General features: G+C 40.5%; 1 protein-coding gene across 1 annotated transcript; it reads left to right on the top strand.

Moving 5' to 3' along the window:
* Positions 1-11714: 11714 nt before the first annotated feature.
* ywhaba (tyrosine 3-monooxygenase/tryptophan 5-monooxygenase activation protein, beta polypeptide a) lies at positions 11715-18594 on the top strand. Its single transcript, XM_010903160.3, has 6 exons — positions 11715-11851; positions 13325-13625; positions 13990-14113; positions 14554-14717; positions 16611-16706; positions 16826-18594. The coding sequence occupies exons 2-6, from the start codon at positions 13332-13334 to the stop codon at positions 16880-16882; spliced, it is 735 nt and encodes a 244-aa protein (XP_010901462.1). The 5' UTR covers positions 11715-11851; positions 13325-13331; the 3' UTR covers positions 16883-18594.
* Positions 18595-24446: the final 5852 nt, after the last annotated feature.

Raw genomic sequence — 24446 nt, 5'->3', positions numbered from 1 at the left:
CAGGTATCCCTCAAGCGAACAATACAAGAACTTGTTCTGCGCTGGTTGCAAAGTATTACTTCCTGTCACGTCCTGGCTGTGCCCCTAGCCATCTCTGCGCTGGGCTCGGGGCATAGCCAGGACAGGACAGGAGGTGGCCTTTAGCCACCTCTACTCCTTTTTTTGGTTTCCCCAATTGGAGGCAGGTGTTAGTTATTGCCTCCAATTGGGGACCCTATTTAAGTTTAGTTTGTAGGCCCCAAGGCGTGGTTCATTTTGGTTTTGTGTAAGGAATACCCACGTCACTGGTTGCTGCCTTTTGTTTTGTTGGAGTCCTTCTTTCTTTATTTTGCATTAAACATGGATTACCTTACCTACCTCTACTCTGCGCCTGTGTCCTTTTCATCCCACGACCGTGACAGAATGAACCACCACAAAGAGACACGGCAGAAATGGACGGTAGGGGAACTCCTCGGTTGGCCTGACAGCGACACTGAGGAGGAGGAGAACCCCTACCGTCCCCTGCGGCACACCGGGCCAACACAGCGTCCACCCAAAAGGAGAGGTCGACAGAGGCGACGTAAGCAAACCTCTGTGTGTCCGCCCCAAGAAATTCTTGGGGGGGTGCTGTGGGGGCAGCGGGCTGCTCCTCCACCGGCTCCTATTCCCCCGCCGGCTCCCCCGTCTCCTGCTCCTCCGCCGGCTCCTGCTCCCCCGCCGGACGTCAACCCTCCGCCGGCTCCCCCGGCTCCTGCTCCTCCGCCGGCTCCAGACCCTCCGCCGCCTCCCCCGTCTCCTGCTCCTCCGCCGGCTCTTCCGCCGGCTCCTGACCCTCTGCCGGTTTCCCCGTCTCCTATTCCTCCGCAGGCTCCCCCGGCACCTACTCCTCCGCCGGCTCTTCCGCCGGCTCCGGACCCTCCGCCGGCTCCTGCTCCTCCACCGGCTCCTATTCCCCCGCCGGCTCCCCCGTCTCCTGCTCCTCCACCGGCTCTTCCGCCGGCTCCTGACCCTCCGCCGGTTTCCCCGTCTCCTACTCCTCCGCCGGCTCCCCCGGCTCCTGCTCCTCTGCCGGCTGTCGACCCTCCGCCGGCTCCCCCGGCTCCTGCTCCTCTGCCGGCTGTCGACCCGCCGCCGGCTCCCCCGGCTCCTGCTCCTCTGCCGGCTGTCGACCCGCCGCCGGCTCTCCTGCCGGCTCCTGTCCCTCCGCCGGCTCTCCCGTCTCCTGACCCTCTGCCTCCCCGGCCTGTCCCTGCGGCTCCGCCTCCCCGGCCTGTGCCGGCGGCTCCAGGCGCTGAGCCTCCGCCGGTCCGGGTGTGGTCGTCCCGGTCTTGCGGTCGGGAGCTCGCGCCTTTGGGGGGGGGGTACTGTCACGTCCTGGCTGTGCCCCTAGCCATCTCTGCGCTGGGCTCGGGGCATAGCCAGGACCGGACAGGAGGTGGCCTTTAGCCACCTCTACTCCTTTTTTTGGTTTCCCCAATTGGAGGCAGGTGTTAGTTATTGCATCCAATTGGGGACCCTATTTAAGTTTAGTTTGTAGGCCCCAAGGCGTGGTTCATTTTGGTTTTGTTTATCCTGTGTAAGGAATACCCACGTCACTGGTTGCTGCCTTTTGTTTTGTTGGAGTCCTTCTTTCTTTATTTTGCATTAAACATGGATTACCTTACCTACCTCTACTCTGCGCCTGTGTCCTTTTCATCCCACGACCGTGACACTTCCTCCGAGATCGCACAGGGAAAGGCTATGTATGTTACTCACTGTTTGTACTTCCTTTATGACAACATATGATTTTTGTATATGGATAAACATTGTTGGGTTTCTTATTACACAGGAATCATGGCATCAAATGATAAAAAAAGGATTTAAAAAGGAGAGAAGACCACTGGTGTTCATCCCAGAAATCCAACAAAAAATAACCACACCAGGTGTGAACATGACAAAGATTCCCAAACCAACAACATTCACTGGATGTTATGTAATCCACCATAAATAGGAAAACCACCAAAATTAAAAATTCAAATATGTTAATGATAAATTGCATGAATTTCTAACATGGGTTATTTTTGTGGTATGACCATGCAGATTCTTATCCCCACCCATTCCTTTATAAGTACCAAATGTACACTCACCTAAAGGATTATTAGGAACACCATACTAATACTGTTTGACCCCCTTTCGCCTTCAGAATTGCCTTAATTCTACGTGGCATTGATTCAACAAGGTGCTGAAAGCGTTCTTTAGAAATGTTGGCTCATATTGATAGGATAGCATCTTGCAGTTGATGGAGATTTGTGGGATGCACATCCAGGGCACAAAGCTCCCGTTCCACCACATCCCAAAGATGCTCTATTGGGTTGAGATCTGGTGACTGTGGGGGCCATTTCAGTACAGTGAACTCATTGTCATGTTCAAGAAACCAATTTGAAATGATTCGAGCTTTGTGACATGGTGCATTATGCTGCTGGAAGTAGCCATCAGAGGATGGGTACATGGTGGTCATAAACGGATGGACATGGTCAGAAACAATGCTCAGGTAGGCCATAGCATTTAAAGCAATGCCCAATTGGCACTAAGGGGCCTAAAGTGTGCCAAGAAAACATCCCCCACACCATTACACCACCACCACCAGCCTGCACAGTGGTAACAAGGCATGATGGATCAATGTTCTCATTCTGTTTACGCCAAATTCTGACTCTACCATCTGAATGTCTCAACAGAAATCGAGACTCATCAGACCAGGCAACATTCTTCCAGTCTTCAACTGTCCAATTTTGGTGAGCTTGTGCAAATTGTAGCCTCTTTTTCCTATTTGTAGTGGAGATGAGTGGTACCCGCTGGGGTTTTCTGCTGTTGTAGCCCATCCGCCTCAAGTTTGTGCGTGTTGTGGCTTCACAAATGCTTTGCTGCATACCTCGGTTGTAACGAGTGGTTATTTCAGTCAAAGTTGCTCTTCTATCAGCTTGAATCAGTCGACCCATTCTCCTCTGACCTCTAGCATCAACAAGGCATTTTCGCCCACAGGACTGCCGCATACTGGATGTTTTTCCCTTTTCACACCATTCTTTGTAAACCCTAGAAATGGTTGTGCGTGAAAATCCCAGTTACTGAGCAGGTTGTGAAATACTCAGACTGGCCCGTCTGGCACCAACAACCATGCCACGCTCAAAATTGCTTAAATCACCTTTCTTTATTTCCAAAAAATTTTGCAAACCTGGATTTACTTTTGTACTTGTAAAAACGATTTGCAAACTTGTAAAAAAGATTTGCAAACCTGTAAATACTTTTGTTGTAGTTGTATGAAAGATTTGCATACTTGTAACTAACTTGATATTTGGAATCATGTTACTCATTAAGAACACTTGCCATGGACGTTCAGAGTTACGGACGTTCAGAGTTTTGTCACTAAAATGTCGCTACAACTGGGACAAAATGGGTTTTATTTGTAAATCAGAGTCTGCAGTGGTACGTTTCACATCGTCTTCAACCGGAGATACTCATGAGGACTCTGATTGGCAGGCCCTACCCAATGAACTGAATGCATTGTGAACATAACACATTTTCATCTTTTAACCAATCTGAGTAAATTCTGGAACACGCAGCACCAGTGTTTCAACCGGTTTTAACGTAATGATGCCGAAGAAGAAACACATGGCAAAGCACTGGCGGCTTTTCGTTTAGGCCTGTGTTTCTGTCGATGGTGTTGGGGATTTTGTCTGAATTGATGGGATCAGTAATGAGTAATTTACATCTGTGTTTTAAAGCAAAATTTTGAATTTATTTTTAGATTTATTTAACTCACACTTGCGTCTTGTGAATATGGTATATTTTTTACCCAATATTTTGGTTATTCATGACATTTATCTACATGTCATGTGTAATATTGCGCCCAGGGTATGGTCAAGTTTAAATTACCGTTGCCATTAGTTAACATATTCGTGAACTCACCTTTTGATTGATGAATTGATCTGATCTAAACTAATAAGATAACATTACAACTAACTCACATAACACTATAGAAAAGTACTTATACTATTAACATACAAATAAAGAAAACCTACTATTAGCTATCTAATATAAGAAATCCATCGAAAATCCATAGTTTTGATCATGCTTCAGACCTGGACTAAGTTTAAATAGATTCTAGACTCAGCCCACATGCATTTATTAATTATTAAAAATTGTATCTTAATATGTTCACCTGGCACAGTCAGAAGAGGACTGGTACTACAAAACCTTATACTGAAGGTTTTCTAAATTGGCTAAAAACAAACCCCCCCCCCCCCCCCCCCCCCCCCCCCATTTCTTTAAAAGAAAATTGGCAAACACAAATAAGGTATTTTCTTTAGATGTTAAGCTCTTCTCCAAATTGAGCTGTTAAAGGTTCCTCCAGGAACCCCCAAGCGAGCAAGGTTCCTGGAGTATCCACAGAGTTCCTTGAAGCTCTCCTAATTCTAAGAGTGTACCTGTCTATTTAATCATCAGGTTACTCACTCAGTCTGATGTGCGCTGATCTTACAAGCATGCGGGTCAAGTCCAACCACCACCCCTGCCTCCACATTTTTGGTTCAGTGTTTCTTCATGAATGATAAAACTAATACGTGGTGTTTTTTGTCTGTACCATAGAAAATGCTTCTTTATAGCACCATACCGTTTCTATTTAGATCCATTTGTTCTTTATACATCATTGAAAAATGATTAAATAAGAATTGCACTATAATATAACCCAAATAATGTATATACAGTCCTATTTATAATCCTTTCTTTTTTTATATAGTGGCTATTTTTAATTTTACAGAATTACCTTTTTGTAACAGAATATACCAGTGGGCCTATAACGGTAGTAGTAACGCGTTACAAGTAACGCAAATGAGTAAAAGAGTACAGTTTCATATTCCAATCCCTGGCCACAGTTACCTGTAAAATAGGTAACACAGACATCATGAAAGGTTGTCTTTTTATTCCCAAAGACGCAACCATCTATGCTTTAAAAAACTCTTCATACCTCCGCAAGCACATAGAAGTAAGGAATTTTATTTTGTGCTGTTATCATTTTATAGATATTAAAGAATATTTTATAGGTCATTCTGAGGTCACTCAGACCCCCAACATCCTCTGAAATCAATGAAAATATTCTTGTTTGTTTGTGCTTCGTTTGTGCCAGTTTGTGCCGTAATATTATTATTTTTTGCTGCTTCTGTATTTTATATATTAGACATTTAATTATTAGTGATGACGTCACTCAGACCCCCAACATGCTCCAAATTGAGTCAAAATAGGCTCATTCGTTTGTGCTTTGTTTGTGCTGGTTTGTACCGTTAAAAGTTTCGTTTGAGCTGATGCAGCGTTTTATATACTATACATTTAATTTTAGATTTCACCAGCCCCACAATCTGCTCCTCAAAATAGGCTCAATCATGTGTGCTCTGTTTGTTTGTGCTGCTACAGTTTTAGGTACATAGCGAAATTCCCACTGGATAGCGCACTGGCTTTACTCTCTTTCCACTGTAGCTCTATCACAGTAAAGCAAAAACAAACATGTATCGCCACCAAAGGAGCACAAATGATTGAGCCTATTTTGAGTGAATTTGACCTATGAAATATTATTTCATATCTAAAAAATGATAGCAGCACAACATTTATTACAGCACAACCCAGCATGAAAGATTAAGCCTATTTTTCTGTAGTTTTGTGCTGGATAGGGGAACATCTTTACACAGGTAAAATACGTTTAATCGCTTTTGCTCCAGTTGTGCTGCTGTAATTTTTTTGATGATAGTTTAAAAAACTTTTTATAGATAACTCTGAGGTCACTCAGCCCCCAAATCCCCCAAATCCTCCAAATTCACCCATAAAAGTATTGTTTGTTTGTGCTTCATTTGTGCTGGTTTGTGCCATTATAAGTTTTGTTTGGGCTGCTTCTATCTTTTAAATATTAGACATTTAACAAATCGACACAAACAAACAAGACAATTTCTTTTGATTTTGAAGGATGTTGGGGGGCTGAGTGACCTCAGAATGACCTATAAAATATGATTTAATATCTAAAATATGACAGACAAATGAGCACAAACGAATGAGCCTATTTTTACTCAGTTTGGAGCATCTTGGGGGGCTGAGTGATGTCATCACCAATAATTAAATGTCTAATATATAAAATACAGAAGCAGCACAAAAGAAAATTATACACAGCACAAACCGGCACAAACTAAACACAAACAAACAATACTGTTTTCGTTGATTTCGAAGGATGTTGGGGGGCTGAGTGACCTCAGAATGACCTATAAAATAGTATTCAATATCTAAAAAATGACAGCAGCACAAACTAAAAATGTAAAGGCACAAACCAGCACAAATGAAGCACAAAAGAAATGAGCCTATTTTGACACAATTTGGAGCATGTTGGGGGCCTGAGTGCTCATCATCAATAATTAAATGACCAATATATAAAATACCAAACCAGCACAAACGATTGAACCTATTTTGCCGAAGTTTTTGGTTTGGGTGGGGGCCAACTTCACGCAGGTCTACGTAGCCAGCTAAATTCTATTATTATAGCTATCTTTTTTTTTTTTTTTTTAACTTTTTTGGTCATTGAACAAGTACAAATACAGTATAACGACATGTAATATATCCAAACGATAATTTTATATTCTAGCTAACCTACAATATATAATAAAACGAAAACTTGTTAGTATATTTGTATTAGTGCTTCATTGGGCTTGACTTGAATTTTATTATTTAGTAATGCACTTTAGTTTGCAGCAACATACCCAGTCTAGCTAGCTATATTTTAGTTGAAAGCAATTGCTGCTAACTAGGTGTCTTAGTTGCGATCCAGTAAGTAATTCCACTCAAGACCTGACTTACTAACAACAAATATTTGATTGACAAAATGTACTGAGCATTACTACAAAATATATATTTTTTTTTTTACTAGTAACATGTATGATGGCCTTAATTTGCAAGAATCTTATTTGCAACACAGATCAATAATAGAAATACAATATTATCTACTTTTGCAATTTATTTTGTTTTTCTATTGTGCATGGTCTCTGGAAAACAAATGCCTATTTAAACATAAAAAATGCAGTTTGCGTTTTTACTTTCTTAAATAATATTTCCTTGTTGTTACTATGGCGTTATACAGTCTTGAACAAAATATGTAACTAGTACTCAAGTACCTTTTTGAACAAACACTCTTTTACTCTTACTTGAGTAGTTTTTTTTAGGTGGTACTTCAACTTTTACTTGAGTTCATTTTAGGATGAGTAACAGTACTTTCAGTGCTCTACCCACCCCTGACGGTACTTGTTTTATTGGTTAAGATTGTAGAACCATTTGGATTGTGGATTCTACATAGATCTGTTTGAATCCAAAAAGGTTATTATTCCACCCACAACCGTGACACATTATTCTGCCGAAATAGTTCTGTGACATGAATGATTTTATTTGAAGAATATTAATTTTCATGAACAACAAACATTTCCCAGTTAGCAAGATCTTGTCAGTGAGCTTGTTTGATCTCTTTTGACAACGCTTTTCAAAGTGTGATGCGTTATGGGGTTACAAACCAACTTTTGTGGACTGCATGAACTTTACAGAACATGTGTGATAAAGGTTCCTGATGCATTATACAGCACTTTTTGAGTAACCTCTCACCAGCCATAATTGCCTGCATTATAGGAGGCTCTACTGTTAATCATAAGGTTATTTTTGTTTGACCATGCATATGGAATCAAAGATGACTGTAACAAATATGATAATATACAAACAGGGTTCTGGAGAGGAGAATACGGCCGATAGTAGAACCTCGGATTCAGGAGGAACAGTGTGGTTTTCGTCCAGGCCGTGGAACACTGGACCAGCTCTATACCCTCTACAGGGTGATGGAGGGTTCATGGGAGTTTGCCCAACCAGTCCACATGTGTTTTGTGGATTTGGAGAAGGCATTCGACTGTGTCCCTCGCGGCATCCTGTGGAGAGTGCTTCGGGAATATGGGGTCCTGGGTCCTTTGCTAAGGGCTGTCAGGTCCCTGTACGACCAAAGCAGGAGCTTGGTCCGCATTGCCGGCAGTAAGTCAGACTTGTTCCCTGTGCATGTTGGACTCCGGCAGGGCTGCCCTTTGTCACCGGTTCTGTTTGTAATTTTTATGGACAGAATTTCTAGGCGCAGCCAGGGGCCGGAGGGTGTCAGGTTTGGGGACCACACGATTTTGTCTCTGCTCTTTGCGGATGATGTTGTCGTGTTGGCCCCTTCAAACCAGGACCTTCAGCATGCACTTGGACGGTTTGCAGCCGAGTGTGAAGCGGTGGGGATGAGAATCAGTACCTCCAAATCCGAGGCCATGGTCCTCAGTCGGAAAAGGGTGGCTTGAAGAAAGAGCTGAGCCGCAAGGCGAAGCTCTCGATTTACCAGTCAATCTACGTTCCTACTCTCACCTATGGTCATGAGCTTTGGGTCATGACCGAAAGGACAAGATCCCGGATACAGGCGGCCGAAATGAGCTTTCTCCGCAGGGTGGCTGGGCGATCCCTTAGAGATAGGGTGAGAAGCTCAGTCACCCGGGAGGAGCTCAGAGTAGAGCCGTTGCTCCTCCACATCGAGAGGGGTCAGCTGAGGTGGCTTGGGCATCTGTTTCGGATGCCTCCGGAACGCCTTCCTGGGAAGGTGTTCCGGTCCTGTCCCACCGGGAGGAGACCCCGGGGAAGACCTAGGACACGCTGGAGGGACTATGTCTCCCGGCTGGACTGGGAACGCCTCGGTGTCCCCCCGGAAGAGCTGGAGGAAGTGTCTGGGGAGAGGGAAGTCTGGGCATCCCTGCTTAGACTGCTGCCCCCGCGACCCGGCCCCGGATAAGCGGTAGATGATGGTATGGTATGGTATGGTATGGTATACAAACATGTTTTATTATTTTGGGGTGTGTAATATGGGGGTTGGAGTGTTTATTTGGACATTAGAAAACCAAACGTTTCATAAACAATAGCAACACTGCTATCGAGGAAAAGAGCCTTGCTGTAACCAGTAACCTGTTAATTATAATCCCTGATTGACAGAGAACATTTGTTGGAAAACTTTGTGTCTGTAAAAGAAATTATGAAATGAAATGGCAGTAGACATTTTTTCCTGCACCAATATTAAAATAGTTACATCATACCAAATTAGATTTGAAAAAGCATGCAGTGTATTATGCTAAAAGATTAAAGATTAAGTTATGATGAACTTCACAGGAAGGTGAAAGTGTGTGGTAATGAACATTCCCATATAATTTTGAGGGTCTTATTCTGGTGACATGATGATCTATGCTTGGCTTTCTCTGGTCTCCAAAATGCGGCTAAAGCTAAGATGCTTTATTACAACCAGGATTGATTCCAGTGTGTGTCACAGCTGGCCATGACCAGGAGTAACTTATGGGGCAGCCGAAACTCAATGCCTTGCAATGCAGACTAACGTAAACGCTGCAGTGAACAGAAACTTCTGTTCAATGAATTCCATACATTTTCTATCAAATTGAAAAGCTTTGAATGTAAAGTGGCAAATCATAAGTCAAGTAAATCTGGATAACATAATCACAGATTCTGTTCAAAAAAGTATAAAAATAGAATTGTCACCCTGCAGTATAAAATATGACATAACTGTGCAATGTTTTGTTCGACTTAACAACTCAACACCAACACATTTAAAACAACCTACATAACGCCTCCACCCCAATTAAAAGGTATAAATAATTGCATTATTAACTGCTGACTATAATATCACATAGACTCACTCAAGAGTAGCCTACTGTACACAAGGCAGTGTTTAGTGGTAGTAGCGAGGAAGCATGTGTTAGCAGTACATTTTGTCCTACATTACAGACTGCAAAAATGGTTAGAAAGCTTGGTAGGCTGCTGATTTTTGACATGATATTAAAAATAAGTTTTTTTTAAATCTTGGTGCTGAGCTTGTACCTAACACCTTAATTAATGTAGGTGTTTTAATGAAGCCACATAGAAGGCATGAATAAAGTTCAAAACTATGAAGAGACCTCAGCCAAACTACAGAAAAACACAAGGTTAAATCACTGATCCATGAGACAGACATGAATTTAGGGCAAACCCTGAATATATAGATCTATATTTGTTGGAACATCCAAATCACACCATTGAAATCATGAAACACTCTTTTAGGTCTTCCCTTAAGAATAAGACCATCCCTAAGGTTGTGTGATGGATGGTTGATATTTGAGACTGGATACTACTTTAATCAGTGCAAACACATGCCAATTAGCCTATAGAAAAACTGAGAGGAGTTTTGGAAAAAGACAAGGTCCCTTTCTCTAAGGGAATAGGCTACAAAAACGGTGCGTCTTTGCAGGCCTCTCACAGGGGTTCTGATTGGGTTAACGAGTTGATTTCAATGCTACTGCATAGGTCCAAACCGAGAGGAGTTTTGGGAAAATATGTTTGCCTCAATTATGAGTCTGATCCTATGAACTGGCACTGAAATTAACACATTTCAATGCCGGGACTCCTGGGACAGACACGCAAAGATGCCCTGTATGTCACCTATGCACAAAATATGCATATGCTTAAACCAGGAGTAGTGATTGGCAACATTGAGACGCACCAAGTGTCTAAAACGGCACTCACCCTCTTCACAGTCTGATTCTATCCGTTGCTCTGGGCTTGATTGCTACATCTGATTGTTAAAGTCCTGCCCCCTCATTAACTTAAGGACAAGGAAATAAATAAATAATAAATACAGAAATGAAAGAATATGGAAATAAATAAATACAGAAATAAAATAAATCATGAATAAATAAATACAGAAATAAGTATATACAGAAATACAAGATTATGGAAATGAAAATAAAAATGTATAAATACGGAAATTAATTATCAAGGAATTAAATAAATGGGGAAATAATATTAATACATTTATTATAATATGTTATGAATAAACATATTTATTTATACATTTATTTATTAATTCATTTATTTCTAATTTTGGCAAGTCTGGTCTTCCATAGATTTGTAAGTCAGTCGGTCGCAGTCACCTGCAGAACTTTTGATGTTCTCTATTTGAATCCATTTTACAGGTAAGTAAACTTTTTTTAATGACATGAACTCAAATCATTAAATACATTTACTAACAGTGAAATTTGTTACAAGTAAATACTTGTAAATACACTCCTGTTGCCTTCGTAAACTAATGCTTGTTAGGTTAATTATGTTATTATTTATACTGCCTACTTCCAAACACAGACTTTTGCTGATATCTAAATAATTAAGCAGTGTAATTACTACTACTGAGTTGTGGGCTCCACCTATCTAAAAATATATGCATTAACTGTAAGATGTTCTGAATAGTAGTGTCTGCAAAATAACTATTGTAAATTGTACTGTAATGTAATTTACAGTGCAAGAGCGTCTGCAAAACTATAAACTGTACAGTAAGGTAATTTAGACAACTGCAGAAAATGTTGTCTAAATTTAAGGTAGTTGTTTGATTATTGGTAAACAATGTTCTCTAAAAGCTATCCCAAGTGAGATATACATGCGAATGAGGAGCATCTGCCTAAAAACTGCACGGAAACATGGCCTCAGCCATGCACTCAGAATGAAAACAAGCCCAGTTACTATGGTGACCACTTACGTCATCCTGTAGTGGTTACCATGGTCATTATGACGTCAATGACCCTGTAAAATGTTTAGGAAACCCCGGAGTGTAGTTACCATAGAAACTGGCGGGGGGAGGGGTGGGGTTTAGAGGAAGCGGAAGTGTCAGCGCAGGCGGAAGTGGTACTGCCCTGAATATCCCGAGCAACGAACGGAGGACAGCTTCATACTGCCATCGTTCAGAAAAAAAAAGCAGGATTCAATATACATTCTAAATGTGAGTTCACTTGCATAAGATCGATTCTACTATTTTCTCATCGGTAAGATAGATACATTTGGGCCAACAAAAAACCCAACAATGGCTCCAATAGCAATCTATGGCGGAAGGTGCCTATTGTGGTTTGGGGCTGGGTACAAGGACTTAGGCCAAGACGTGTGATTGAATAGCTAGCTAGTAATCACAGGCTAGGATTTTGATTGATGTAAACCACATGGAGAGCTGTCATGAAAAATATAACTTGAAAATACGAAATTATTTCTAAATGTATGTATGATCAGGAGGCTGTTGAAAAACATTTTTCTCAGGCTAACAGGACGTCTTGTCGTCGTGAATTCAAGATACCTTACCAGCGCTAACAAGCTAACGAATAATGTCTGCTAACTTACTTAGCTAGTTACGCTATCAATGGCACATTTTACCCAGGCCTCTGCGATTCGTGAACAATAAAATATAACCAGTGTGGTCATTGTGAATTAATTGACGTTTTGTGTTAAACACATTACTATAATGCAATAAAGATAACTGTTTATACTGTCTGGTGTAGTCTAGGTAATGTTAGCTAGCTGGAGCTAACGTATCTCTCCATCTTAAAATTCCGCAAGGGAATGCGACAGAGAGGGCGTAGCTAGCCAACACAATTTACCGTTAGCTACCTAGCTACATCTCAAATGGACCGGAATCTAGAAAGCTATGTAGCGCTAGCGATGAAGTTGCATCCAGTACGGATTGTATAGCGTAATGCTGCTGTATTTCCGCGATGGACGTTACACTTTCTAAATCCATGAAACAGGTTGTCATAGTTGACTGACTATCGGTATAACATGATCATATCGTTGTGTTCGAAGGATCTATCATGTCAACAACTTGCGCTTTTGTCTTTATCAAAATTGATTGGTAAAATAAGTATATCTTAAAACACATTAAATCAGGACAAATTATTTGTATTTTAAGACGCTGTCACTAGCTAGTATTGCAGTAAATAAACAAGCCCAACTGGCGCATGTGACAGCCAACCAGCTAGCATATTTGAACCCAGTCGAAATGGACTTGGCATAAAGTGGCAAAGAATATGTTCTCTAAGCTGACCACGAGACGTTGGCATAACTGTTATCATGTTACTTCAACGTAGTTGAAGTCCCCTGTATTGAGCTGAATTTCACGTCTGTCCAAAAATGCTGAATTGAATTTTGTCAGTCTAAAGATTATGGATGAATGAACTTCACACGGACCAAATGGGACTTGGTCTACCGTTTAAAGAATGTAGCATCTGTAACATAAAATGGTCAGCAATCCATATAAATATTGGACATACAGGGGCATTCATTCATATTCTCACCCAGCACAAGCATACCTGATGCAACTAATTTGGTTGGTTTGTATTTGACTAAAGGACCAGGATGATAGCAGTCTCGCTACTTGTAACTATTCCTTGGTTGTGACTGACCCCAATTGTCATTTGACCTTTCACAGCCTCGACATGGACAAGAACGACCTGGTACAAAAGGCTAAGCTGGCCGAGCAGGCAGAGCGTTATGACGACATGGCGGCGGCAATGAAGGCAGTGACGGAGCAGGGCGGCGAGCTCTCCAACGAGGAGCGCAACCTGCTGTCAGTGGCCTACAAGAACGTGGTGGGGGCACGTCGCTCCTCCTGGCGCGTCATCTCCAGCATCGAGCAGAAGACCGAGGGCAATGAGAAGAAGCAGCAGATGGCTCGCGAGTACCGTGAAAAGATTGAGGCGGAGCTGCAAGACATCTGCAAGGACGTTCTGGTGAGAGTGAGGCGTCACTTGCTTCTCCCCTATTGGCCCACCACACGCAAAAATTAGGGTTCCCTTAATACCAATGCCCTTGGTGCGTTTAAACTATGGAGTTTGAGAGTGTGGTCGGGTATAGAATTTAAATGGGGATAAAATACATACAATTTCCATGTCTAACCACATTCTCAAATTGCATAGTCTAAACACTCCTGTAGCATTACATAACCTGGCCATATAGCATCAAGTGATCCAGATGATATATTTCTATTACATGTTAAATTATGAAGTTGAGCTGGAATGACCCCTCAGCAAAGTTTTCTGTACATGTCTGTTGATACTGACACCCAACCAACTCATATTTCTTTCTTGGTTGTAGGCACTCCTTGACAATTACCTCATCGCCAATGCAACTCAGGCAGAAAGCAAGGTGTTCTATCTTAAAATGAAAGGCGATTACTACAGATATTTGTCTGAGGTGGCATCCGGAGACTCAAAGAAGAGTGAGTAGTTCATCTCTGTCCCATAGGAAAGCTTATGATTCACAGTTGGTTGCAGAGAACCCATATTTGTTAATTTGCCACTTTTCTTTGACGATCATGTGTATAAGCAAAACCATGTTGTTGATCTGGTGCTCTCAGTGCATGTTTAGACACCACTAGCGTTAGTGACTCCATCTGATGTCCTCATAGTCCATCTGATGTCCTCATAGTCCATCTGATGTCCTCATAGTCCATCTGATGTCCTCATAGTCCATCTGATGTCCTCATAGTCCATCTGATGTCCTCATAGTCCATATGATGTCCTCATAGTCCATCATCTTTACACAGTGGTCAATGAGTATCCATTACATTTAAGGACATGCTGTGAAATGAAACATGCATTCACATTAACAGTGAGTGAATGGTGTTAATTTGGTGAGCCTCCTCTCTCCCCATCACAGCTACAGTGGAGAACTCCCAGCAGGCCTACCAGGAGGCCTTTGACATCAGCAAGAAGGACATGCAGCCAACACACCCCATAAGGCTGGGCCTCGCCCTCAACTTTTCCGTCTTCTACTACGAGATTCTCAACTCCCCCGAGCAGGCTTGCAGTTTGGCAAAGGCGGTGCGGCTTCTTCATACACCCATCTCTCACAATACCCGTTACACAGCGCAGCCCACATAAAATAGCAGGAGCCTGGAGCCAATACAAACCTCATCCTTAATAATGGTCCTCCAGCTCTTGCTGTATTCCACATGTTGAATACACATTTGATTCTGTGTGATTGGTGCTTTAAAATAGTTTGTTGTGGAATTTTATTTCAGAAGGTCCTGGGGCGTTCTACTAGATCAGTGGTTCCCAACCAGGGGTACTTGAAAACACTCATGACACCATAGGCTTGCTAGTGAAATTAACATAAGGGGGTACTTCAAGGTTGTTCCAAGCAGAGCCACATTTTATCTGTGGTACAGTAACTGAAAAAGGTTGGGAAACACTGTAGATAGATGTTGTAAAGACAGGCTGTACCGTTGTGTCCAAGTTCTCTTAAGAGAAAAGCAAGTGTCTATACATTTGTTGTGGTTGCATCATTACTACAGCAAGAACACTTGGTTTTAGCTTAACCAGGTCATTAGGTCTGGTGAATAACTGGCAAAAAATATTCCCAAAAGTGAAATGCTCTGAAAACCTGGAAATACTATGGATCTATACAGGGATTTTTTTATTAAGAAATGTATTCAAATGTGACAGCAGCAAGCATATCCCCTCACAGCTGAAAGTCTATGGTTTTGACAAGCAGCGTATGTACTGAAGCGCTAATAACTTGGTTTGTTTTAAGCATTTGCTGTAACCAATCATTGGGAAACGGTTGTGTGAGCAGTTCCAAATTTGGCAGAGATTCGTTTCCATTAGGGACCTGGAAAAAGGGGGAATCTATAGCAAATTGATGATGGTTGCTCATATTACTAGTATTGAATTGGATGAAAAAATAAAGTTTCAATAAAAACAGTAGAATAGGGAACATGCTGGTTTCAATAGCATATATGTACATATATGCCATTGAAACCAGCATGGTGTGTGTAAATATATAAATGTATCTACTTTTTTGGGGGATTTTCTATGGTTGGTTTTGAATAGGCAAGTTAGACTACTTACAGATTTTAAATGATTGTATTATTATTTGTATATGTATTTATTTTGTATTATTTAAAAAAAAATGTTTACACATGTAGCTCAGTTTAAAGTTGCGGGTGACATTCTAATTGCCTTTCTAGTGATGCTTTTGCACTCATAGTGAATGGCCATCAAATCAGTTTGTAGTATGTGATTGCATATAATATTCTTGTATAACAACTGGATGTGTAAGTGTTTCAATCCAGCTGCAACCAGCTATTTGTGGAGCTAGCTTAGTGCTTGTGTTTAAACAGGCTCTGTATGCTGTGCATGTGATTAAAGAAATTATCATTGCAACTAATGAAAATACATCAGTTTATGAAATAAAACTTTTGTTTCATTTGCATACTGTAGTATGCAAATGAAATTCTAAACAAAGGTTATTGAAGTAAAGGCCTTGAGGGCCAAGATGCCTCTGTATTATACATTATTATTATTGACTTATTAGGACTTGAGACACCAGGCGTGTTAGAAACAGAAATCTGAGATGTTGATGAGTCCTCAGGTGAAGAGTTCTACTATAGACAGATCAGTTTGACAGATCAAGTGTATTTAAGGCTGGTAACTGTTTAACATTTAACTTATCATTTATACATATTTCTTTAGGGATATGCACCCAAAGTATGTAGAATTCATAAAACCATTTGTAAAATAATAAAATGTCTGTTGCCACTATGTTGGGAACAACTGTTACCAGTCCTACCTTTTTTAGAGAGAGGCTTTTTGTGATAGGTGGGCCTATTTTGGTCTGGTATATCAAGCACTGCCATTTCAGTAAAATTTGTGAAATTCTGGCTGTCTCAGCATAACTGTTTTACACACTTCCATATACCTGTTTCCCTCTAGGCTTTTGACGAAGCAATCGCTGAGCTTGACACCTTGAACGAAGACTCTTACAAAGACAGCACCCTGATCATGCAGCTACTAAGGGACAACCTCACTGTAAGAGCCTATCCCACCAGTACACAGAGAATCAATGGAAACCCAGTGTAATACTTTAGCGTTCCATACACTTGGAACTGAAGTCACAAGTGTAAATATTTGTTTGTGTTTCTCTGCAGCTGTGGACATCAGAAAACCAGGGTGATGAAGGAGATGCTGGTGAAGGGGAGAACTAAAGGCGTTGCACTTCACTGTTAATTCACCCACACTCTTCTCTCCATCTCTCTTCTCTTACACATACAGCCCATACATCCCGCTCCATCCAGCCCCCTCATCCCCTTTCTGTATGACGAGCAGCATGAATTGTACCTGACCTACCAGTTGTGCCGTTTCTCAGATATACTCCGAGGCAACAGGGTAAAGCTCAGTTGTTAACAAGCCACGTCTTGCTTTGTGAGGATAAGAAAAAATATATATTTTACCCGGTTGAGTGGCCAGGCCATTCCCTCCTTCCACTTCTCCTTCTCTTGATTCCCTCCTAACATTTCAAAAAATATGTTCTTTCACCTAGCAAGTTAATGCATTTATAGTATCCTTTTTTTCTTTCCTAGTGTACTAGCTATTGCTGGTTTTATTCAAAAAGCTTATTAAACTGTCCTTTTATTTTCAACAAACACTGTGATGCTTAGTTTTTCTCCATATAATCACAAATCTTGGTGGCAAAAAATAAGGACTGTATGGTTTGAGTAGCAGTGCAATTCTGTTGTGGACTCATACAGAACGGTATAACAGGCTGTATTGTGACACTGACTAACATGCATATTGCTGTGTATTAATCGCTTTATTTTGCATATGGAACTAAAATGAATTAAAGGGACCTTAGGTTTTGCCATTCCATATCTGTCCAGTTAAATAAAAACATTCCATCTGAACCTAACATTAAGACGATATACCTTTTTTGAACAAACTGGATTATTCACCTCATGTGCTGTCCTAGAACAGTTTAACAAAGGTGCTTTGACATCAGCATAATGATCCTTGTTTGTTCTTAAATGTTACTTTTTCCCTTTTTGCTTTGCGTAATGACTCATTCTGCGGTTCAAAACTGTAAATTGTAAACATTTTTTAGAGGTAAATATAAATCTGTCTCAAATGTTTTGTTAACCTGCTTGCAAAAAAACACCTTAGAACTGTTCCATTGAACCTTTACATCTTACCTTATGTTGACAGTCCAAACCGACCAGTCCAAAATGTTTTCCTTCATGAAATGATCTTAGGAGAATGCATGCTTTTGCCCACAAAGATGTTATAAGCAAGTCCCCTAAAATAAGTTGTGAAAAGAGGTTGTCTATCCAAGTCAGAAATGGCATTGATGCCTTTGTTTTTTCAGACTTGAGGGTCAGAGGAGACCATCTTGCAGTGGAAAGTGGTCAGTGGGTGGGTTAGATACTTGGGTAGTGCAAGGACCTTGTAGGGGTAGCTGAATTTTCTCAGTGTCACAATACCTTGTCATCACCAATCATAACATTCCACTTAGGTGTAGAATTCATCTGTCTCAGTTTGTCTTGCTGAAGACAATGTTTCATGCACTGAAGGAAAACGTCCCCCTTAGCTGAACAAATGGCAGTTAATCTACGCTTGATTAAAAAATGCAGTAGTGAATGTGGAACCGAGCCTGTCTGTATATCTGGTATCTCCAATTGCTTTGTTTTTACTGACCAGTATTCTGCCTAAAGTTTGCTTCTGTGACGGTTTTATTGCTTAGTGCGCACGTGGTTGTGAAAATTTAGAGTAGCTTAAATAAATACAAAATACCCACAAAAAAAACCTGGTTATTGACGTAATACTAGATTTGTGTGTCTTTTAAACAGTTCTAGTTTCACCTTACATGTTATAATCAGGAAAGTGTAAAAGACAATTTAAAGTGAAATAAAAGTTTTATCAGTTCCACATTTTCCTGTTTTGTTTTTGTAACCACTGGTTTGTGTCTGGCAGTTGGACAGTCCCTCGTACATTTTTTACTTAAGTCTTAAATGTTATTTAATGTTTAATAAAAACATAGGCTACTTGAAACCCTACTAAGAAATCTTAATGTTTTCATTCATTGGGTCCTATTGAATAATATCTATAATATATACTATTGCACACAACCTATACATTAGGAATTGTTCATAAATATTAATGTTTGGGCGGGGTGGGTACATTTTGACTGCTACAGGGTTTTACAATAACTTGTGCAAGTAAGGGCACTTGCACTACTCTGAACTCCCTTGACATGACAGTGTTGCACTTTTGAAAGGTCCACATTACAAATTTGAATGACTAAGTTGACTAACTAGATTAGGGTTAATGATGAGATTTACTACAAAAATAATGTATTTGTCAATAAAAAAAAAAAATGAAACAAAATTAATTTATGTATTTGAGTAAAAATAAGGAATTGGCACACCTGAAGTGAAAAGGCCCGGTTGTGAGAAAAAATTAGAACAAAGACCCAATGAAGGTCTTTGACCAAAACATTGCAGATTTTAATAAATTGTAACGCTTCTAAGCATCATCAGCATGCAAGAATGTATTTGAGTATAACAAAACAATTGTTTTTTTTGTCTTTAATGGTTACACTTATCACCATCTGCTCGAAATGTTTTCATTGTAATTGAAAACAACAGCTAACTTAACAAGATTGCAATGCATAAACAAATGAAAGATCAAATAGCTAATATAAAGAATAATGCATGGATGTTTCCCTGGTATACATTAAAAATGATCCTTCAGGCAGTGATTTAATCCACTGTTTTTGTTATAGAACAATTCACTATGCTGTTTGTTTCTGTTGAATAATATCACTGTAATATGTAGTCTGTTCTCTACAACAGTGGGCTTCTAACAGGGTTAACTAAGGGCCCTTCAGGGGTACTTAACCTGTTCACGGTGGGTACTTGAGAAGACTCAAGATAACAATGTTACTAGTAAAAGGCAGTATTGCATGGTAAAATTCAGTTGGCGGTACAGTATCTTAAAAAGGTATGGCATCACTTTCAGAGCTACGGATATTTAGAGTACAAGTTCTACCTCTAAGAGTGGTAAAATCCTTTTTTTATTATTATTAATGAACATATGGGGCCTGTATACATAATTGTGATGTGAATGTTTTATAAAAATAAAACAACTTGTATTATAGATTATGGCTGGTCCAGAAGTGAAGAAGTGTCTGTATATAGAGTGGATAAGGCCTAGCATTTTTCCAAATTCCTTGATGCAACCATCACCAACAATGTTGGTGGGAACAGAGGGAATTTAGAGATAATCTGCTTTCACTATCACATAGAATATTTTGTTGGCGTGGACATTGTCATTGGAAGCAACTTCCATTTAAATAAAGTAGGACAGGATAAATGTATTTAAAAGCTATTTTCACTGGCCAGATTCAAATTACAATGTATTCATACTAATAAGTATATTTTAATCACATTGGCTTGCATGTAAAAATATGAGATGACCTGGAATTGGCAAATAGCTGAGAAATATATTATATATTACAATTAAATGGATACTCAGGCCCCAAAAGCATGACAAAGGAGTTCATTAAAACTATAGTTTTATATATACAGTGGGGAGAACAAGTATTCGATACACTGCCGATTTTACAGGTTTTCCTACTTACAAAGCACGTAGAGGTCTGTCATTTTTATCATAGGTACACTTCAACTGTGAGAGAGGGAATCTAAAACAAATATCCAGAAAATAGATTTTTTTTATAATTAATTAGCATTTCTGTGCATGATATCAGTATTTGATCACCTACAGCACCTACAGTGCCACCTACAGTATTTGATCACCTACAGTATTCGGCCCCCTTGAACTTTTCGACCTTTTGCCACATTTCAGGCCTCAAACATAAAGATATAAAACTGTAATTTTTTGTGAAGAATAAACAAGTGGGACACAATTATGAAGTGGAACGAAATTCATTGGATATTTCAAACCTTTTTAACAAATAAAAAACTGACAAATTGGGCGTGCAAAATTATTCAGCCCCTTTACTTTCAGTGCAGCAAACTCTCTCCAGAAGTTCAGTGAGGATCTCTGAATGATCCAATGTTGACCTAAATGACTAATGATGATAAATAGAATCCACCTGTGCTTAATCAAGTCTCCGTATAAATGCACCTGCTCTGTGATAGTCACAGAGGTTAGTTTAAAGCGCAGAGAGCCTCATGAAGAACAGGGAACACACCAGGCAGGTCCGAGATACTGTTGTCGAGAAGTTTAAAGCCGGATTTGGATACAAAAAGATTTCCCAAGCCTTAAACATCCCAAGGAGCACTGTGCAAGCGATAATATTGAAATGGAATGAGTATCAGACCACTGCAAATCTACGAAGACCTGGCCGTCCCTCTAAACTTTCAGCTCATACAAGGAGAATACTGATCAGAGATGCAGCCAAGAGGCCCATGATCACTCTGGATGAACTGCAGAGATATACAGCTGAGGTGGGAGACTCTGTCCATAGGACAACAATCAGTCGTATACTGCACAAATCTGGCCTTTGTGGAAGAGTGGCGAGAAGAAAGCCATTTCTTAAAGATATCCATAAAAAGTGTCGTTTAAAGTTTGCCACAAGCCACCTGGGAGACACACCAAACATGTGGAAGAAGGTGCTCTGGTCAGATGAAACCAAAATCAAACTTTTTGGCAACAATGCAAAACGTTATGTTTGGCGTAAAAGCAACACAGCTCATCACCCTGAACACACCATCCCCACTGTCAAACATGGTGGTGGCAGCATCATGGTTTGGGCCTGCTTTTCTTCAGCAGGGACAGGGAAGATGGTTAAAATTGATGGGAAGATGGAAGGAGCCAAATACAGGACCATTCTGGAAGAAAACCTGATGGAGTCTGCAAAAGACCTGAGACTGGGACAGAGATTTGTCTTCCAACAAGACAATGATCCAAAAAATAAAGCAAAATCTACAATGGAATGGTTCACAAATAAACATATCCAGGTGTTAGAATGGCCAAGTCAAAGTCCAGACCTGAATCCAATCGAAAATCTGTGGAAAGAACTGAAAACTGCTGTTCACAAACGCTCTCCATCCAACCTCACTGAGCTCGAGCTGTTTTGCAAGGAGGAATGGGCAAAGATTTCAGTCTCTCGATGTGCAAAACTGATAGAGACATACCCCAAGCAACTTACAGCTGTAATCGCAGCAAAAGGTGGCGCTACAAAGAATTAACTTAAGGGGGCTGAATAATTTTGCACGCCCAATTTTTCAGTTTTTTATTTGTTAAAAAGGTTTGAAATATCCAAAAAATTTCATTCATCTTCATGATTGTGTCCCACTTGTTGTTGATTCTTCACAAAAAATTACAGTTTTATATCTTTATGTTTGAAGCCTGAAATGTGGCAAAAGTTCGCAAAGTTCAGGGGGGCCGAATACTTTCGCAAGGCACTGTAGCAACCGGTATTATTATTATTATTATAACCTTTATTTAACCAGAAAGATAACTCATTGAGATTAAAAATCTCTTTTACAAGAGTGTCCTGGCCAAGACAGACAGCAGCACAATTAACAAGGTTGCAGACATAAAAACATATAACATCAACATATAACAAATTATGGCAATAATAAATAGTGAGTTTCAAGGTCATAAAATATCACAGTTTCATTAATGTTTATCACAAGCAATAGACAACAGCAAGGATCGTCCGAATAGTCAGTCATAACATCTACAGCCGGTTTGTGTAGCCTGCATGTCATTTAAAAGTAATTTGAAACCAACTAACGAAACCGGCGCTTGAAGTTTCAGGACATTTTGCAGCTGATTCCAAGCACAGGGGCCTGCATACTTAAACACCCCTTTTCCCAATTCAGTCCAGACGTGAGGGACAGATAAAATGATTAGGTCCTCAGAACGAAGACAATATCTTCCGGTACCTTTCTTGTGATGTAAGATTGAAGGTATGGGGGAAGCAGACCAAGAATAGCTTTATAAATGAAAATGTACCAATGATTAAGTCTATGGGTGGACAATGCAGACCAACCCACCCAAATTGTAAGTAAGATTTCCGTCTCTCACAGACCCGTTAGTTTTTCTTTAAGAAGCCCTCCTGTTCTCCACTATTAACTGCACCTGTTTGAACTCGTTACCTGTATAAAAGACACCTGTCCACACACACAAACAGACCCCAACCTCTCCACAATGACCAAGACCAGAGAGCTGTGTAAGGACATCAGGGATAAAATTGTAGACCTGCACAAGGCTGGGCTGGGCAACAGGACAATAGGCAAGCAGCTTGATGAGAAGGCAACAACTGTTGGCACAATTATTAGAAAATGGAAGAAGTTCAAGATAACGGTCAATCTCCCTCGGTCTGGGGGTCTATGCAAGATCTCACCTCGTGGGGCATCAATGATCATGAGGAAGGTGAGGGATCAGCCCAGAACTACACGGCAGGACCTGGTCAATGATCTGAAGACAGCAGGGACCACAGTCTCAAAGAGAACCATTAGTAACACACTACGCCGTCATGGATTAAAATCCTGCAGCGCACGAAAGTTCCCCCTGCTCAAGCCGGCGTATGTCCAGGCCCGTCTGAAGTTTGCCAATGACCGTCTGGATGATCCAGAGGAGGAATTGGAGAAGGTCATGTGGTCTGATGAGACAAAAAATTTAGCTTTTGGTCTAAACTCCACTCGCCGTGTTTGGAGAAAGGAGGATGAGTATAACCCCAAGAACACCATCCCAACCATGAAGGAGTTGCTCCGTAAAAAGCATCTCAAGGTCCTGGAGTGGCCTAGCCAGTCTCCAGCCCTGAAACCAATAGAAAATCTTTTGGAGGGAACTGAAAGTCTGTATTGCCCAGCGACAGCCCCGAAACCTGAAGGATCTGGAGAAAGTCTGTATGGAGGAGTGGGCCAAAATCCCGGCTGCAGTGTGTGCAAACCTGGTCAAGAACTACAGGAAACGTATGATCTCTGTAATTGCAAACAAAGGTTTCTGTACCCAATATTACGTTCTGCTTTTCAGATCTATCAAATACTTACGTCATGCAATAAAATGCTAATTAATTACTTAATCATACAATGTGATTCTGGATTTTTGTTTTAGATTCCGTCACTCACAGTTGAAGAGTACCTATGATAAAAATGACAGACTTCTACATGCTTTGTAAGTGGGAAAACCTGCCGATTTTGCAGGTTATCAAATACTTGTTCTCCCCACTGTATATAGTTTTGTTATACTCCAGTTGCATACTGGCTGTGCAGTAAATGGCATCCTTCATATACAGCAGGTTACTCCTTCAAGATCCAATCCGACCAGGTGAACAGTCAGTTGCTGTGCCCTTGATCAAGCCGTTGATCTAAATAGTTTACAAAATGTTTAGCAAAAATGGGTAAATTGTAATACAGATACTATGAATTATCAAACCTCAGGGGAAATATAGTTGCCCCTTCAAGGCCAATATTACATGCTGTATAATGTATCTTGTATATACACATTTTGTACGAGGTAAGCGTTCAAATATTCCACTCAATTAAATAAAAGAGCAGCAACCAAGAATATACCCTGAAATGTCATTGTTTGAGAAATAAGACACCCAAAACTAACACTCTACACCACCTAAATTATACTGATCATCCAAAAATAAATTGGCATTTTTTTTTTATATAATTCTGTCATTCAAAATAAGACATCTAGATATGACGCAATATTGACAGACCTGATAACTTGTCAGGTGAAATAGGTAATGTTTCAACAAGCCAATACAATGACCATCTGTATTCATTCTTGAGG

This window comes from Esox lucius, chromosome 17 (genome assembly GCF_011004845.1).
Source record: "Esox lucius isolate fEsoLuc1 chromosome 17, fEsoLuc1.pri, whole genome shotgun sequence".
NCBI classification, from domain to species: domain Eukaryota; kingdom Metazoa; phylum Chordata; class Actinopteri; order Esociformes; family Esocidae; genus Esox; species Esox lucius.
This window is presented reverse-complemented; position numbering and strand designations above follow the sequence as displayed.